The sequence below is a fragment of the Macaca thibetana genome, chromosome 1, assembly GCF_024542745.1.
Source record: "Macaca thibetana thibetana isolate TM-01 chromosome 1, ASM2454274v1, whole genome shotgun sequence".
NCBI lineage: Eukaryota > Metazoa > Chordata > Mammalia > Primates > Cercopithecidae > Macaca > Macaca thibetana.
Window position 1 is genome coordinate 198242571 of NC_065578.1, and position 17913 is coordinate 198260483.

The 17913-nt window shown below is 44.7% G+C and overlaps 2 protein-coding genes across 10 annotated transcripts in view; both read right to left on the reverse strand.

Moving 5' to 3' along the window:
• The window catches only part of MGST3 (microsomal glutathione S-transferase 3), a 1219025-nt gene that overhangs the window by 855972 nt on the left and 345140 nt on the right, over positions 1-17913 (reverse strand). Inside the window, exon 1 of one of the 3 annotated variants that reach the window (XM_050768848.1) lies at positions 13270-13280. The exons of the other annotated variants lie outside the window; for them this stretch is intronic. The gene's annotated coding sequence lies outside the window, so the exon portion shown is untranslated. Of the gene's footprint in view, positions 1-13269; positions 13281-17913 lie in introns of those variants that run through there. 3 annotated transcript variants of the gene reach the window in all.
• PBX1 (PBX homeobox 1) overlaps positions 1-17913 on the reverse strand; it is a 290936-nt gene that overhangs the window by 50938 nt on the left and 222085 nt on the right. For all 7 annotated transcript variants that reach the window (XM_050768576.1, XM_050768575.1, XM_050768585.1 and 4 more), the window contains one exon: positions 3966-4210. In XM_050768576.1, the coding sequence (XP_050624533.1) occupies positions 3966-4210 (245 nt within the window). The remainder of the gene's footprint in view (positions 1-3965; positions 4211-17913) is intronic.

Here is a 17913-nt window from a genome sequence, read left to right on the forward strand (position 1 = left end):
TCCACAGGGCAGAGGGATTTCGAATAGACCTCCCAGGTTACAGGGCAACATTGTTTGTGGAAGCAGACAATGAAAGGGAAGCCTTTCAAAAGTCTCGTATAAGGTTTAAGTTTACATCCTGAACTATAAGACCTATCTTCTTCCTTGACTCCTTCAAAAAGATGGATTGGATTGAGATCCAAGGATGAGATTGGATTTGGCTGCCAATCTCATCAACAAAAGTAACTGAGATCTTAGGGCTGTCTTAGCTATGAACTGAATTAACCCAGTTCAGTTCAACATTAGAGATTTAGTCCTGCCAATTCCCCAACAGCATTATTTACAAAAGCTAAAAAATCCTACAAAACCACAGGATTTTTTTTTTTTAAAGTAGATCTTGGAATAAAATTCAGGTTTCGGACATCATGGTTTTATCTATTATAATATGCCAGCTCTTAAATACCTTACAGTGCTGGGCGTGGTGGCTCACGCCTGTAATCCTAGTACTTTGGGAGGCTGAGGCAGGCGGATCACATCAGGAGATCGAGACCATCCTGGCCAACATGGTGAAACCCCGTCTCTACCAAAAATACAAAAATTAGCTGGACATGGTGGCGCACACCTGTAGTCCCAGCTACTTGGGAGGCTGAGGCAGGAGAATCGCTTGAACCCCAGGCGGAGGTTGCAGTGAGCTGAGATCATGCCACTGCACTCCAGCCTGGGCAACAAAGCAAGACTCCATCTCAAAAAAAAAAAGTCTCCTGATGGTTTCTTTATTTAATAACCTCAGGGTAAAACAATGGCTGATTCAGGTAGTTTTTTGTATTGTTTTGTTTTTGGAGGAATAAGGGTGAGGGTGAGCTACAGCAGTTAATTATTGTGTAGTTATCTGCCATCACCATGCCAAAAATAAAACAACAGAATTAATTATTAAGTAACCAATTTGGTAATTTCAGGTAGGTATTACTAAAATACTGACACTTTCACTTGACCAAGGTTTTCTATTTTTAAAAAATCCCCATAAGGAACTGTTACAGGAAAATGAAGAAGATATATCTCTCAGACACACTAGCTAGAAGGTTAATAGCATAATTTCCCTACAATCTGCTGTTTACTAAATTAACAACACAACTAATATTAATAAGTTATTAAGCATCCAAAATATATTAAGCAGTATTCACTTCTTAACTAGAAAATGCCCATATAAACAAATAGATGACATTTTAGCACTTTTAAAAATAATAAATACAGATGACCACCACAACTTCTACACTGAACATAATTTGTTTCTGAACTGATGGAGATTTTAAGCTCTCAATTTCCAACATCTTTATTGTTTAGAATAGCTAAGTCCCCACAGGGAGTTTCTGAAGAGAATATTCTTATCACAACCCTCTCTTAGGTGCCAGTAATCTAGTCCAAGGAAGTAACAGAGAGGACAACCTGGCTACTCCATTGTGGAAAGACATCCACATTCTCTTCTTACAAAGTGGAGTCAGGTATTGTTCTAATAAGAGCCCTTGGGGTAAGGGTCAAATCCTGGATTCCAGGGCAAATTCTCTCCCTCATTAAATGTGTGACCTCCACCACATCTTAACCTCTTTCATCTCCATTTCCTCACCTGTATCAAAAGGGAGAGGATGGCAGTACCTGTCCTGGGTGCCCAATCTCAACATTGCCTTGAGGAGCAAGTACCATTATGTCAGCCACAGAGTTTTGTGATTGGTGACATGCTATTGAAATGTACTACAGCTGTCATGATTTTTTAGTCATTTTGGATGAGGATGGAAGAATGATAAGAAGGTTTAAATCAAGGAAGCAGTTCTACGTTGCTGGCAACCTGAGCTCAGACTAAAGACAGTTTTCAACACCTCCCAACCTAACATCCATTGCAGTTACGGTTTAGTGAAGGAAGTCACACTCTGGGCTTGTCTTGTGTCCTGTTCTTTGGCATGAGTTAACCTGGAGGACAAATCTGAGGACAGCTTGCTATGCCAGAGGACAGGGTTATTGGTGAAGGCGAAGTAGGAAGAACATTGGGTAATAAGAACCCAAGAGGTCAGCGAGAGGTCTGTCCCCATTTGCCTTCCAAAATTACCCTTTTAGGTTAGGGCAGACTGCAAATTCTAAACGATGGTCATGGCTGGGGAAACTGTCCGAGTTCAGCCAGCTCTCTGAGCTCAGCATTGCCTGGGATCTGGGGAAATGTCTATAGGAGCCAACACTGTGGCAAGAACATTTGTTCTTTCCCAAGGCGGCAAAGGAGGATGACTCACAGCTTCTTACCACAGCTTGCTTTCATTTTCCTCCCCTTCACCCTCCCTACACCTTGTCTGATGGTCAAATTTCACTATTCTTGGCTTCACAGCAATTTTTTTGCCCTCATAAAAGACAGGATTTTGTAGAAATCCATTCCAAAGGTAGATAGGAGTGCAGTAATGAAACTTTATTCACTTTAAATTTTAAAATGCCTATTTCTATTTTAAAATTTAAATTTTCTATTAAGTTGGCATTTGCCTTCTATCTAGTTATGAGTGGACTGCACAGGGTCTTCTACCTTCCACTTTTTCTCTCTCTTCTTTTTTGGCTTTTAAAAAGGAAGGGGCCGGGTGTGGTGGCTCATGCCTGTAATCCCAGCACTTTGGAAGGCCGAAGCAGGTGGATCACCTGAGGTCAGGAGTTTGAGACCAGCCTGGCCAACATAGTGAAACCCTGTCTCTACTAAAAATACAACGATTAGCTGGGTATGGTAGCGCCTGCCTGTAATCCCAGCTACTCAGGAGGCTGAGGTAGGAGAATTGCTTGAACCTGGGACATGGAGGTTGCAGTGAGCAGAGATCGTGCCACTGCACTCCAGCCTGGGTGACAGAGTGAGGCCCCATCTCAAAAACAAAAAAAGAAAGAAAGAAAAGAAAAAGAAAAGAAGGGAAGGGAAGGGAATGATTCAATGAGAGTAAGGTAATGGAGAACTTCAGTACAATGTTGCATCACAAGAGGTAACAACAAACTTACCTATTATCTAAATGAAAAGCTGCTGTTAAAGAACTCCTGATAAAGTAGCATGCTTACACTAAACAGAGGAACTAGCGTTGCTATATAGATGTGTGTATGTGTTTGTGGGGAGGATGGGATGGGGGTTCTTTATTAGAGAGGGGCTCTGTTATAATCAGGAGACCCTACATGTATTGCTTTGTAGTTAACAGCCTTTCTTGCCCTTTTCTTTATGTAAGTTTTATGGTCCTTCACATCCGTGACTCCAAATCCACAGATCTGTGCCACCCATCAGCTTTCAGAATTGAGTATGCAGAACACTGAGTCCCACAGACCAGTGCCCGGATTAGAATCCCAGTTTGTCTGGCTCCATGGGTCTCCTGAACCCTTTAACCTTTTAACAAAGGATGATGTGTATCATATTCCACACCATATATTAGGTCAAAGAGGGAGTATGTTTAACTCTCATTTGAACTGAGTCTGGGTAAAGTGAGGGACTCTAGGGCCAAGTTTTAAACACTTTCCCATAGGATACTATGAGCACCCAGAAAAAGTATAATCCTCCTAATACATAAGGAAAACACAAGGGCCAGAGAAAAACCTCCCACCTTCTGGCAGGTTAGCTGGTGACTCTGCTGATCACCTACGGCGCCTGGGTGACAGCCAGGACTGCCCATTAGAGGCACACATTCTGGAGTCCAGGCATGGAGTGTTCCTTCTATGCATGATTCATGTTTCCTTGAAATCATCACTTACAGCGTTGCACATTTTTTAATGCCTTTACCTCCACTGAACGCCTAGGTTTTTAACAGTTGAGACCAGGACTTGGCAGACTGAAGTTTGGCCAGGGCTCTGTGGCCAGGCAGGGGATGCCGGGCACAAGGACGCCAGCACCTGGGAAACGTGAGCCGCTCGTCTCTACAAGCCCCAGGGTTGTGCTTCCTCTACCCTTTCCTAAATGACCTGGGTGCTGAGCCCCAGGTGGTTCTGGTTACCTGCTCGTATTTCTCCAGCTCCGTATGGTAGATTTGTCTGATCTGTGAGAGTTTGGCTCTGTAATCTGAATGTTCCACTGAGTTGTCTGAACCTGCCCCTCCAGAAGCCGCCGCAGCTGCCGCTGCTGCCGCCGACCCTCCGCCCTTCTCAGGCCCCGCCACGCCTTCCGCTAACAGCATGTTGTCCAGCCGCATCAGCTGGGGGTCTGTGGGCTCCTCCTCCTGGGCTCCTCGGATACTCAAAACTACAGAAAAGGACAAAGGGAAGAGAGCGTTAATAGTAACCCAAGAAAGAAAATTAAAAAACAAAACACATTTGTGTTCTTTGGCTAAATAAGCTGCCAAATTACTTGCAAGATGCCATTTGAGGAATAGAAGAAAGGCTGGAAAAAGAGAAACCGAGAGGGTGAGCAAATGAAGGAGGTACTTGCTGTCTTCCAAAATTACACTCCACTTGTATGTGGAATCTAGAATAATCACATTTATAAGAGGCAGAACGCAGAATAACGGGTACCATGAGTTGGGGAGAGGAGTGGGGAGCTATTGTTTAATGAGCACAGAATTTCACTTTGGGAAGCTGAGTTTTTGAGATGGCAGCAAAATAATACAAATGTACTTAATGTCACTCGACTGTACACTTAGAAATAGTTTAAAATGGTAAATTCGGCCGGGCGTGGTGGCTCACACCTGTAATCCCAGCACTTTAGGAGGCTGAGGCGGGTGGAACACAAGGTCAGGAAATCGAGACCATCCTGGCAAACATGTTGAAACCCCATCTCTACTAAAATACAAAAAATTAGCCAGGCCTGGTGGCGCACACCTGTAGTCCCAGCTACTCGGGAGGCTGAGGGAGGGGAATACCTTGAACCCAGGAGGCGGAGGTTGCAGTGAGCCAAGATTACACCACTCACTGCACTCCAGCCTGGGCGACAGAGCGAGACTCCATCTCAAAAAAAAAAAGTAATTATAACAAAATATATTTTTTACTTTTATCCCCATACTAATTTCAGTTTAAGGAAAAGCATTTCCCTCTTTCTCATTTTAAATTTCCGTAAGTTTGTGGTTTTGCACTCATTGCCTTTCTTTGCAATGTTTGATCAGTTTAAATTTTTCATTTCCAAAATCAACTAAGGTACATGAATCCAGTACATTTGGAATGAAATCTTAAGACCTTTCCTGTGGACTAGCAGAGAGTGAGGTCTAGCATAGCAAGAAGACAAATCAGCCCTTGAGCAGGGTCGTTTAGCTCCAAAAATTGAGATCTATCTGTTCTGAGTGATAAGGACTCTGTCCTGTTGGAAACAAGGGTGAGGTCCTTTTAACAAGCTGTCTCCAGGGATTGGGGGAAGCCAGTGCTCTGGTAGGATGGCGTCTCAGATCAATGAGATAGCTGCTTTTTATTAAAACACCAGGACCCCTGGTGGTGATTTGGACTGAAGGAGATCCAGTGATTTAGTAAATCAGCAGAAGAGCGAGACAGTCTTTTTTTTACTACCCCTTCAGACAACCTCCCATAAAATAAATCACTCATCTAAATCCAGTTCGGTTGTCAGCAGCCAAGTCTTTGTTAAGAGGGAACATAAAAAGTGTTTTCAATGTTTAAGAAATTGAAAAGAATGTGTGGGTAGGGTGGGAAAGAGGAAGTGATTAAAGGCAGAGGAGAGGGGTCCGGTGTTGGCTCACATTTTGGGGATGGAGGTGGCAGGGTCTAAGTCCCTGGTGGATATTCACACACCGGAGCAGAGTCAAGAGCTGTTTCATAGCAGGGTGCATCTGGTGAGCCCCAGGGGGACGGTGCCAGTTCCTGGTGTCTCCCCAGCCCTGGCAAAGCAGGGCTGCGGGTTGTGACAGGGAAGGTGAAGATGAGTTCAATGAGGGTATGTTTAGATGTCTGAGTGTTCCATCACATATAATACCAGCATAACTGCTGGCTGTGCCCACACACTCCTGGCTGCCAAGAGGCAGCACAAGAACCAACCCTGAACGTTGTTCAGAAGAAATCCCAATTCCTAGGCCAAAAGGGAAACTACAGTATGGCTCTCACAAAACACGAGACCATCCAATGGAATGGTGAGCCATGTGGACCAGAGGTGGCCATAAGGAGCAAAGAGGACAAAAGGTGCAGAGCAGAAGCTTGGACTCCATGATGAAGTAAAAAAGGATGAGAGTAAGGGAAGGAGAGGGAGGGAGGAGGGAGAGCAAGTAGCTGGGAAGGAGAAAAGAAGGAAGCCTGCACCCTAGACACAAACCACAAAGCTATCAGGTCATGATCTTCTCTCTTCAAACCTGAATGTGTAATATTCTGCTACGCAAAAACAAAATTGCTACAGTAGTGATGGCAAAAGGTTAGGAGATCATTGAAGTTTATTTTGTGGACTTTTTTTCAATAAAATCCTTCTTTTGTAGGCTTAGGAGACTGAATGGGAAACTGCTCCTTTAGCTGATCTTTGAATAATAAGGATTTAGTCACGTTATTGTTTCTCAAATTTATTTACTCAAATCTCCAAAGCACTCTGAAGAACAAACTGCCGCTAACAAAGGTTTCCTTAAGAAAGTAGATGGCTGCTGTAACCATTCCCTCAATACCAGGCCCTAAAGGCGCCAAAAAGAATCTGGTGCGTCCAAGCATCCGGCAGCAGCCCCCAGCAGCCCCTCCTTCCTCACCTCTACGTGGGGTTTATGGGTGTTTCTCTTTATATGATAAATGTAATAGTCTTATCAACAAAGATATTTATGGGTCATTTACAAATGAGAAAAAAAAAAAGAATCCCCTCTGAGCCATTAATAAATACAGTTCTTTCACTTTAGCTCAATTATTCAAAACATTGTGCTGGGGCAAAATTCTATTCTCTCATTCACTCTATTGAATCTCATGTCCAATATACTTCCTTCAGAAGAGGCTGTAAGCCCCCACAGCTGGTAGGAACATTCCCCGCGATGCTGAGGCTGGTAACCCTTCAGCCGGGTGTTAATGCCTTCACGTGGGTCCACCTGGCTGCTCCATAGCCAACGGGTCCTGCATGCGGCCCAACACTGAGAGATCTTAGGACAACCTCTGGTCTCAACAACAACAGCGAAGCAAAAAGAATGATGTCCTATTAACTGTCAGGACTTGCCTTGCCAGGACTAGCTTAAGCACTGCCTACTTGAGGTAACATCAAGTATCCCTCCTTCTCCAATCACACGGGTACCCCAAGCGGCCTCATTCATTCCATCAGCTTATTCCTCCAGCCAAACTCAGTGAGGTATGAAAGAAGGGAGAGGCGAGGCAGACAGACAGTTCTGGTCCTCGCTCCTCCAGGAGCTACGTAGGTGATCACGCGCACGTCACTATCAATATTGCCCGTGTACCTAATATTTACCTCTGAGAATATTTCCTCTTTCTAGCCCCTCTCGGTTTCACGCCTCTGCTCCATCTTTTTAAAACCATCAATGGGAAGCACAAACAATTCCACACAAACTCTACACACCTCCTAATTAATACTTTTCTTGGCCTTCAAATCTAACTGATTTTAAATAAAATAAGAAAGAAAATTGTCAAGGCTGGCAAAGAGCACTGAAAGGATAGACTGCAAGCCCCTACCTGCCATGGAAGTTTCAGGAGGGTTGCAGAGCTTACAGCATAAAGCATACTGACTCTTTTCTCTCAGGTATGAAGGATACATTTAATTGAGCCCAGCGGCGGTGGGTAGGGTGGGGCCAGAAAGTGTGGGCATTTCGCTTAGCGTTTATATCATTTTATGAATCTTGCAAACAAATACTCCTTAAAAAGAAATCTGAATTCACTATGAGTTCATAGACTTAGTTTCTAAATGTGGCCAATTAGAAATTGATAAGATAGACACAGCGCACCACAGCATAAATGTTGCTTGCATTTACACTCAGAGTCCGGGACACATAAATAGGTCCCAAATCAGAGATCTGAAGAAAATAAAAGAATGAAAAGAAAAGGGGGGGAAAAAAAACAACAGTCATTTCTAAATTACACCCTTTAAATTATACTCAAATTATGAAAATAGAAAATGATTGTGCAAGAACCCCCAAAAAAAATTTTTTTAAGGAACAATATGAACAAGGGAAAATCTTAAAAGAAAACCTTCATCTTGCACTATTTTGCATAGAAAATTCAGTTCTGGTGGATTTGGGCTGTGTCTGTAATGCTTGGAGGGGGCAGAGATGGCCCAATAAGCAACCTTGCATGCTCATATTTATAGCCAGCACAAGGAGAATCCAAATATACCACTATTAAGAATAGGTGTTGGGCTTCACTGATACAGAAACTGTTCAGCCCGGTGGTTAAAAAAACTCCCACCAACATTAGATAAATAAATGAAAAGGGTGATCTGTCTCAGCAGAACTGATGCTACCTATTTATTGCTTGAAGCCAGTACTCTGGTGAGTAGGAGACAAAATGATTATTTAAAAGCTCCTTTTTATCTCTGCAGCAGCATGCAAGACTCGAATGAACCTTCCGCCAGGACACCAGAGATGTTAACACTCATCCTCCAAGATCCAATTTCAACCAGCGGAGCTGTTACCTAATCCAGCAACCATCACATATGATCAGGTTCCTGCTTCCCTGATGGGTGCCCTGCGCTCTCTCCCTCCTCCTCATTTCTTCCCTCCCCACCCCAGCAGCTTTCTGTGAAATAGGTTTTAAAGGGCCAAATCCCCTGTTTGTCCCCATGCATATAGGATTTTAATGGCCAGGCAGGCCTGGACGCGTCCACTACCCAAAAAATGTCATTGACTGCAGTGGATATGCAATCTGCAGAGGGGTTGCACCCATGAATATCTTTAACCCATTTGGTAACAATTCTTATAGAAGGAGTTTCCTTCTCACAAATCCACCCAATTATGGAAGAGACCAGTTGAGACATGTAGGTGATTTATACAGGAATTGTCACAAGCCCTTTAAAAAGCTTCTGATGTCACATGTACCTTGCTGCCATCGCTTGCCCTGGGGTTAATTCTTTGGTAAAACTCCTAAGATAAGGGGACTGTCACAGCATTGTGGCAGCTGCTCTCACCACTTGTCCCCTGCTGTTCTTTCTTTCTTTTTCTTCACACAAAGAGAAAAACAAACCAAACCCAAAGGCATAGTCAAGATCATCCTTAGTGGGAAGGCTGTGTGCGGGTTGTTTTGTCCTTGGCCGAGCGACGTGGGTCCGGAGCAGCTCCAGTCAATGCCCACTAGAGGGCACTCTTTCTTCACCAAGGACTGGTTCTCCACGCGGGCGGACAGTCTCAAGTGTCCAGGTTCGTGCTGGGGGAATGCCTCTGTTCAGATTCAAACTTCCACAGGTGGGGGCAGGTGGGGAGGGGAGGAGGGCAGATCTACAGGGAGGGTGGTCTTCAGATTTGGACAACAGTCCAGGGGCCCAAAGCTGAGCTGAGAGAGAGAAACAGATAAAGAACAAGACAGAAAGCAGAGAGGCAGGTGGTTTGGGGAAAGGCACAAGGTGTGCAAAAGGACAGGCTCTCTCTGGCTGATCTCTTTGTTTGATTTGTAGGCACAAACCTCCATGCAGAGTGTTCTATTGCCCAGGAGCTAAGTCTTTACCACATCCTACCAGAAGAGTTAGAAAAGAGAGACCAGCTCTCCCCGCCTCATTCCTAAGTCAGCGATGCAGTTTTAGGAAAAGAGCAAAGTGCTTGCTTCCTGAGAGTTACACCTTTTATTTGTTCATAAAGTACTTGCACGCACTGAATTACATCACCTTATAAAACATGAAGTAATGTTCCAAACTTACAGTGCAGATAATTGAAGATTATAAAAGCAAAGCACATTTCCCCAAAATCAAAGCAAATGAGACACGGCCGAGACTGAACTCTAGATCTTTAACTCTTGGACACTTTAGTCCTCTCCAATATTGCAGTTCTGAATCCTTTTCATAACAGGCAGCTACATGGATGTGATATCTATTCTGTGCATGCACGCACACACACACACACACAAACACACACACACAGTCTCTTCTGATGCCGAAGGCACACTGTTACTCCGGCCAAAAAGAAAACAATCAGATATGAGTAATGGAAGCAAGGAAGTTTTTTCTATTGATTTCCTAATTTCTTTTAATTTCTCTAAATCTGGTCCTTTCCCATTAGCTCTTTCCACTATCATGGTTAGAGCCACTGTATTGGGTGACAGAATGCCCTCTTCTTTCTTAGCCACAGAAATCCACTTACTACAGTCCTATTTCATTTTAAATCTCAGCTCAAAATCCTTTATGAAATCTGCCCCGATGAGAAAAGCCAAAAATGATCTCTAAGCCTCTGAGCCACCAGGGCACGTACTGCCTAGACCACAGCCGTGGGGCATCTCAGGACACGCCAGGGCACACCTACCATCTTGCCAGCAAGACTGTGAACTCCTGAAAGGCGGTTCCCCACACAACCTCACAGGGCCTCTGACACTAAGTATCTGTTCCAGTATTTCTTAAGAGCAATGTAATAAAGAATCAAGGAGGGAAGGAAGATATAGGCTGGTGAGATCCAAGGATCTCTGCCTCAGCTTCCTGTTCTCAGCCAGGCAGCCAATTCCCTGTATGTGCTCTCTTTCCCCCTGCATTCCAGTTACAAGTTGTACCACAGCCAGCATGCTGTTGGGTAGAAGGCTGTTCTCTCTGCCACCTCTTCCATATCCACTTCAAAAAACTGTCAAATCTGCCTTTTCAAATCTGACAATTCTAAACAAGCAAAACTACACTGGCATCAAGCCAGAGTTTCCTGGACCCAGCCTGGTATGTCCCCAGGAAGCCAATATTACCAGTGACAAAGGCTCCGGGTGCTGGGAAAAGTCTGGTTGGTGACTGGTACCTGGGGAAGAAGCGCCCTGTGACAGCTGACAGGGCCTGGCAGCCAAGGGGCCACATAGAGGTGGTCTCCACAAACAGGCCCTCTGAGGAACGCTCAGTGCAATCAAACGAATTACTGCTCAAGTACCTCCAAGGTGACAAGAATGAGCTGGATGCTGGGACCTTGGATGAACCAGATATGGGCTCTGACTTCAAGGAGCCCGTGGTTTACGCTCCTCCAGTCCATCGGACACAGGATACCAACTGCTTTGAGGCTTGTGGGTACGTGAGATTGCCAGGGTGGGTGGATAACAACTGCAGATCTGGAGATTTGTGTGCATCCAACTGATGCACATATACTTCTTCCTCTGATTTTGCTTACTTCCTATAAGCTCAATATAGCCACAGCCTGGAACCTCCTCAAGCTGAGAAATAACTATGCTCTAATTTGATTATTCTCAACCAAAGGTGGGACCCAAATCTTCTGTTAATGTCTTGAAACTCAGGGCAGCAGGCCCTCGTGTTCTTCACTCCTAATTCTCAATCTCTGTTTGTTTGATGTGAAATGTCTTTTTTTTTAATGGTGATTTTTAAAGAGTTATTAATCCAATAGAAATGACTGACGATTCTATTTTCTAAATTTTAGAAGTCAGCATTACTGATAGGTGTCAGTCAGTGCTTCTGATTAGTACAGGGAAAGCAGTTACCACCTGAGTTGACACCTTCCGGCCCCAAGTGGAGACCCTAGATGCTGCAGTAGGCCTGGAGTGGCCTCTTCAGATGAGCAAGTTCTAGTTTAAGAAATCTCCAAATGTTGAAAGCCACCCTTGTTCCCCCAGGGTTGTCTCTCAGCCCTCTAGAATCTCAGAGACACGGAGGTGGGAATTAATCTAGGTCCAGGGTTTCTTAAAGTAGGGGATTTGTATTGAAGGTAAGATAATATATTTTTAAGCCATTGCAACTGTTTTTCTTGGTTTGCTAAGCAGGTAGGCCAAAATGTAACCAAGTTCAGGGATTTGAAAGCTTTAGTCAAACAAAGGCAAGAATTTGAGGTCCTCAAGTGTTTCATCCCAGGAATATTTATTGAGCATTTACTACAGTGCCAGGCACCGTACTGACTTTCCAGATAAACGTGGTCCTGCGAGGAGCTCTTAGATTCACTCGTTTTTCACATTTAGCCAACAGCCACTCTGTGTAAAACTTTGTGTGAGGTTTTAGGGCAAGGGATGAAAACAAAATTATATGACACTCTTGAGACAGTTTTAGGTTTTTGTTTGTTTATGTTTTGTGGTTGTCTTTAGAGGAACACACCAAGTTTTTCTTGTCATCTTTTTCCCCGGGTTAGGTTTTGGCGGTTCTGGTCACGTGCATTTTCTACTTCTCAGGGGATGCATGGGCATGGATCCCATTCACACGTTCCCACTTGGCACACTGCGCCTCCCTGGGCCAGCTGGCAGGGAGAAAGCTAATGTGCTGGGCGATAGGCCCCTGCCTTTCTGGATGGGTGCCGGCTGCCTAGGCGAGGGGCTTTGGTCCTTAATAGCTCAAGTCTGGACTGCTGCTCAGGAAAGCCCTTTGCCTAAACAGGAGCCACAGAAGTTGGTAGGAAGGCATGACTTACAGCAGCTTTGGCCTCTGACTGACATACCCAGAGGTACGAGGAAGGGGGGAAAGCCATCGGAAAGACAGAAGGCCAGGACCAGGGCCAGGGCCAGGGGAGGGTGTGTGAGACCTGGATTGCCTGTGGTAACCCATGATACAAGGAACAGTTTCCTTCTTAGTTACACATAAAAAGCATGAAAAATGTGGAGCCATTGGTTGGCAGCTTGCTGTGCATTCCGTGGAGATGAAAGCTTCTCTCTACAATGGTATTTCCTAAAGGAAGCAACCACAGAGAGAAAACAGAAGAAGTTTCTCAATGCTCTTTAGCCTTAAGGTAAAAATGTTCTGCAGTTCCGAGTCTCAGTGAGGCACCTAGCACATTGCCTGCTTTCTGGCAAGAGCTAATACAGGATAGATTTCCTTCTCCTACCACATTTTAATACCCAGAAATGTGTAAGTATGGGCGCGAGCTTTCTTCTGTTAGTGCCACAGCATGGCGCACACACACACACAAAATGTGCACTAAAACAGGCCATGGGTGTCTAGGTTCAAAGCCAGGCCCAAGACTCCTACTAGGTGACTTCACCAGTTTCAAAGCCAGGCCCAAGATTCCTACTATGTGACTTCACCTATGCCTTAATTCTTACTAAGGATTAAATAAGGTTATTTTTACAAAAGCACATAGTAGTGCTTGGTGACTGATAAGATTTTAGATTTTTGGTTAAATCTGAACCAATCTCACTGATAAAGATTCCTTTGGGAGGAATAAAAAAGCAGGATAGGTTTAGAGTTAAGAGTTTGGTTTTTCTGCGTGTTAGAAATCAACAACACAGGAGAAACCAGGATAAGCCAAGAATATACACACACACATACATGCAAGCACACACACATACACACAGACACCCCCGCTACCTTACTGACCTATGTTTCCAGGCAAGCTCACACTAATACCGTCACAGGCTAAGGAATCCATAGATCCTCAGCCAACAGAATACATTTCAAAATGTCTTCTTTCTCTCCTCTTTTCTCCTCTTTATAGTCCTTTCTTGCTGTTTTGCCCAAGTACATTAAGGATTCTGCAGCTTCTTAAGTCTTCACTCAGAGGAGATGCCACAGTCTTCAACCCTGGCCTCCCTGAGCCAGAGGCGACACCATCCTCCTGGCCTGGCAGAGCTCACACTGGAAGCCTCTCTTTCTGAGGCTGGAAGACCCTGCTGGGAACCACTTAGCTCTGAAGTCATCTCACCTTGTGTCAGACAAGCTGGCCTGGAAGTCCTCTTTAATGGCTGCTTTCAAATTTCCATTAAAAAATAAATACATTATAACCAGAAGAGGGTAAAGACGCTATTTGTGCTCGAAGGTTTGAGGAAGCATGTTTAAGTTTTGATTTTGGATGGGATCTGCGACTCACAGTCACCCTTCTCTGCCGGGATGTAGAGAAACCCCATAGGTGAAATATTACAATGACTTGCCCGGGCTGTGCATGCTTCCGTGTTGTCTTACCCCGTTGCCGTTGTCACTGCTATCTTGAGGCTACAAATTAGCTTCTAGCTTCTAGCTCCTAGGGACAAATGGCATTTTCCAGCCCGTATCTACAACCTGAGTAGGAACAGAACTAGTTTTTCTCTAACTTTCCAAACAATTTCATCAGAACAAGTTTGAAATAAAGAACATTTTGCTCCCACAGGAATATTTCCCAGTTTTTGAAAACTGCTGAATAATTCAAATGCAGGGTTCCTAATACAATGAGCTATTGACCTTGGGCAGTCCTTACAGAATTCGTCGATTGTTTAGTCTTAACGCGATCCATGATTACTTCCAAATCTACAGATCACAGGAGACGAGAACTACCACTGATAATATGATACACCTTTTCCCTGCTAGACCGGGCTTCCTTCCCAGTAAGATTGAAATGCAAACCTCTGCCAGGTGACAGCCACAGACAGAGGTGTGCAGACCAAGGACAGACAAAGCAATGATGTCACTGATGCCAAACCGAAAATTCCAACCAGGGTGACCAGTGGCCTAGAGTTGGGCAACGAGGCGCAGTACTCTTAATCACTCCATCCCTTCTGCAGCTCCCCCATCCCCCGGACCATGAGCTGGGCTGGGCGCTGGAAGCCACTCTAGGGAAAGAAGCCAGATGGGAGTTCCCACACCCTGGAGACCAGCCCGCCAGTCATCTTTGGGCTATAAGAAAGGAAAGGAAAAAATAAACTTGTATTTTGTTTAAGCCATGTTATTCTGGGGTTTTTCAGAGGGTTTGATTTTGTTTTGTTTGCTTTAGACAGCTTAACCAATCTAACCTAATACAAACTATTTCTAAAAATAAGAAAAAAATCTAGAAGGCAGAGTGATTTCATGTTAGAGTATTACAGAGAAAATTAGAAAGAGGCAGGTTTAATAACCAGAGGCAAGTCACAGAAAAACTTGAGTAGTCACTGTGGGGAACTCCTGGCAAAAAGAGGTTTTAGAGCAGATCAAAGAGACCTTGGTCATTAGAGGGGCCTCTCTTGGATACTACCAGGGCTATCAGCAGAGGCAAAAGAAGGCCCAGGTAGTCTGGGATGAGTAAACAAGGAAAGACATCACCTAGTGAGGATATCGGGTGCCCTTAAGGAGTTTAGTCTGGACTGAGAATACAGTGCCAGGTGGTGAGGGGTGGCTGTATGTGGAAACCAGCCAAGAACCTCCGTGATGAGGGAGTAGAAAAGCAGATTCTATCTTGACCAAGGCAATTCTAAGGTGGACTAAACTGTAAACCTGTGAGACCAAGTTCTAACACATGACCTGAGGCTGAGTACCTGTAACTTGCCTTCCTGCATATACTGATCTATATCTTAGAGTGGGATGTTTCCTTACACTATACTAATAAAATCAGGGTTTTACTCTAACCAGCCTGCTCAATTTGTCAGGTACAGAGGATTGGAAGAGAGATCTCAACGCACTCTACTTAGAGGAGAAATCACCTCCATTCACTTTAGTGGAAGCAGAATTCTCCAGCTGAAGGACACTGGGTCTATTTATGGGCGCCCCAGGTCCATTTCAAAACACACGCCAATTAGCTTTTCTTTTTCCATGACCACAAACAACACCTGTGACCCCAGACAGTCATCTCACAAATGCATACAAGGTCAGTCAGGGTCCTTCAGGGAGAGTATGTGGATGATCCATCACCACTGTTACAAAAACCACCCCAAGCACATGCCGTGCTGCTAATGAGTCACTCGTGCTGTCCTTAGACACAAGGAGCCACAGAACACACAGGCAAACAGGCCGCATGAAAAGCAAGAGGCATTTGCTGCTTCTCAGAACTTTCCAAGTAGCCCCTGAACGCGCTAAGCCTTTAACTGACAGGGAAGAGCGGATGGCAGGGCATGATACGAACGGTGTCCTGGACAAGAGGCACTAAATAAGAAATCCTGGTTGTGACAGTGGAATGGGGGAAGGGCGACTGAGATTATGAGCTCCAGATTGCAAATTCTGCCTTTAATCTTCACTAGATCAGTCTCTGGATAAAAGAGATCTCATGGGGACCAAGAAAGCTACTGACTTAATATCTTCAGGGATGTGCGATATTTCTGCTTTGGGGACGACTCCATGGAGCCATCATTTCCTGTCTCTCATCTCAGCACTATGCCTTCCCTTGGGGAAATGAGGCCTAAGGAGTGGCTCTGTTCTCCTGGACAGTCTTCCTCTCTTTCCAACAGAGTCTAAGGGGCTGAAATTTACAATTCATCAACACCTGGCGGTCAAATGGGTTTAACTGTTCTCGAACTTGAGTGCAAGCATTCAAATTCCATCCTGAGCAAGGCTTCTCGGATGCCGATTCAAGTTTCCAGGGGGACATTTTAAAGGAGAAGTAGATTTCAAGTAAATGATTGTTAACTTATCGAAAATAATGTGCTACTTAGCATCTGCGGCAAACATCCTGGCAGGCAGCGAGAGGAAGCAGCACTGGAGCAGATGGGAGCGATTAGGCTCTTATTTTCAGACGGGCTTTTTTGTGGTGGTTGTTGCCTCCACTTGCTTTTACATGCTGGTAAAATGGGGAACTCGGGGAGAGTAGGGGGTCTCTGGACCATTCCTTCTTTCTGTGCACTGGAGATGGAGCCCCCCACTAAGAACTATCACATCGGAGGCGCCCACCCCTGTGGGGAGGTACAGTGGTCATCATGAACCATCATCATCAAAAAGCATTTAGCACCACAAGACGCTGGCTAAATGCATCAACGGGTGACAGAGAGATAGATGAGGCGCCGTCTTAATTTTCCTTTAAATATCTGCCTCCCTGAGGCTGGGCCTTATTTACTGTGGTTCTTACTGTATTTCTCTGAAGAGGTGTCTGGCTTTCCTGCTCACTGAGTAAAGCAACATCTCTCCAACCCATGTAATATCTGCTCTGGAAGTTCCCGTTTCACTGGCCAGACATTAGCATGGCCCTTCGTAGGCACCTTGTTGATGGCACTTCACTTAGCCCAACTCTGGTTGTATGGGACAGCCCCTAGCAAGCCATCCCTATTTCCATGAGGACACTGGGGCCAGCATGCTAAGCACCCTGCAAATCCTTTGCAGAACAGAGGAGGCTCCAACTCTCCCCACTTCAGCAGAGACCTTTGCAGGGGCTCATGCTTTCTGGGGTAACAGACATATGGTCATCTTAGAAGCCAAATTTGCTTTTCTCTTTCGGTGCTGCCTGCTTTCCAGCAGCACTCTGTTTGACTCTGCCAGACTGGTCATGTCCACTTATGTTCAGTGACAGCCTTACAGCTCAGTTAAAATAAAAATCTCTCAACCCGCACAAAGTGTGACCAGGCTGCACAATTTTGCCAACACTGCTACTCCAACAAGGACCCCAGTTGGTCTCTCGGTCAATTGTTCATTCAACATAATATACTGAGGATCTACTCTTTGACAGGACCTATATTTCGTTGGGGAAACTTGACCAGAAATAAGACAAGTGTGCAGAATCATGGGGGAAAGAGCTAATATACAAAGTGAAATTGCTAGAACAGATATATGGACAAGGTGGTAGAGAAGAATTAAATACGCCATGTTTTCTTTCATGGAAATTAAACCTTACAAATCCATTCTGCTTTTATTCTCACATGAACGTTATGGGGTATTATTAACCCTTTTTTAATCAGATGAGGAAACTGAGGTACTGGAAGTCAAAGTGGCCCAAGGGCACACACTTAGTTCTGCAGTTGACTTCGCTCAAGGTGTTCTCCCTACCTCACAGCTGCCTCCAGTTGTAGCAAGGTTGGTAGCAAGCAAAGGCGGTACCCTGAAGAAAGAATAGGGTTGAACCTCAAGTAGCAGCTGGCAGAGTTTCACAGCATGAAGGCCAGTGTGGACTTTCTTGCTGCCTTCTGCAGAATTTCGTTTCTGTTTTCCTGAACTAGCCTAAACCAAGAAAAACTACTAACGACACACATGTAGTTTTCTCAGCTTCACACTCTAACCTATTCTTTTTTTTTTTTTTTTTTTTCTGAGATAGAGTCTCACTCTGTTGTCCAGGCTGGAGTGCAGTGGTGCAATCACGG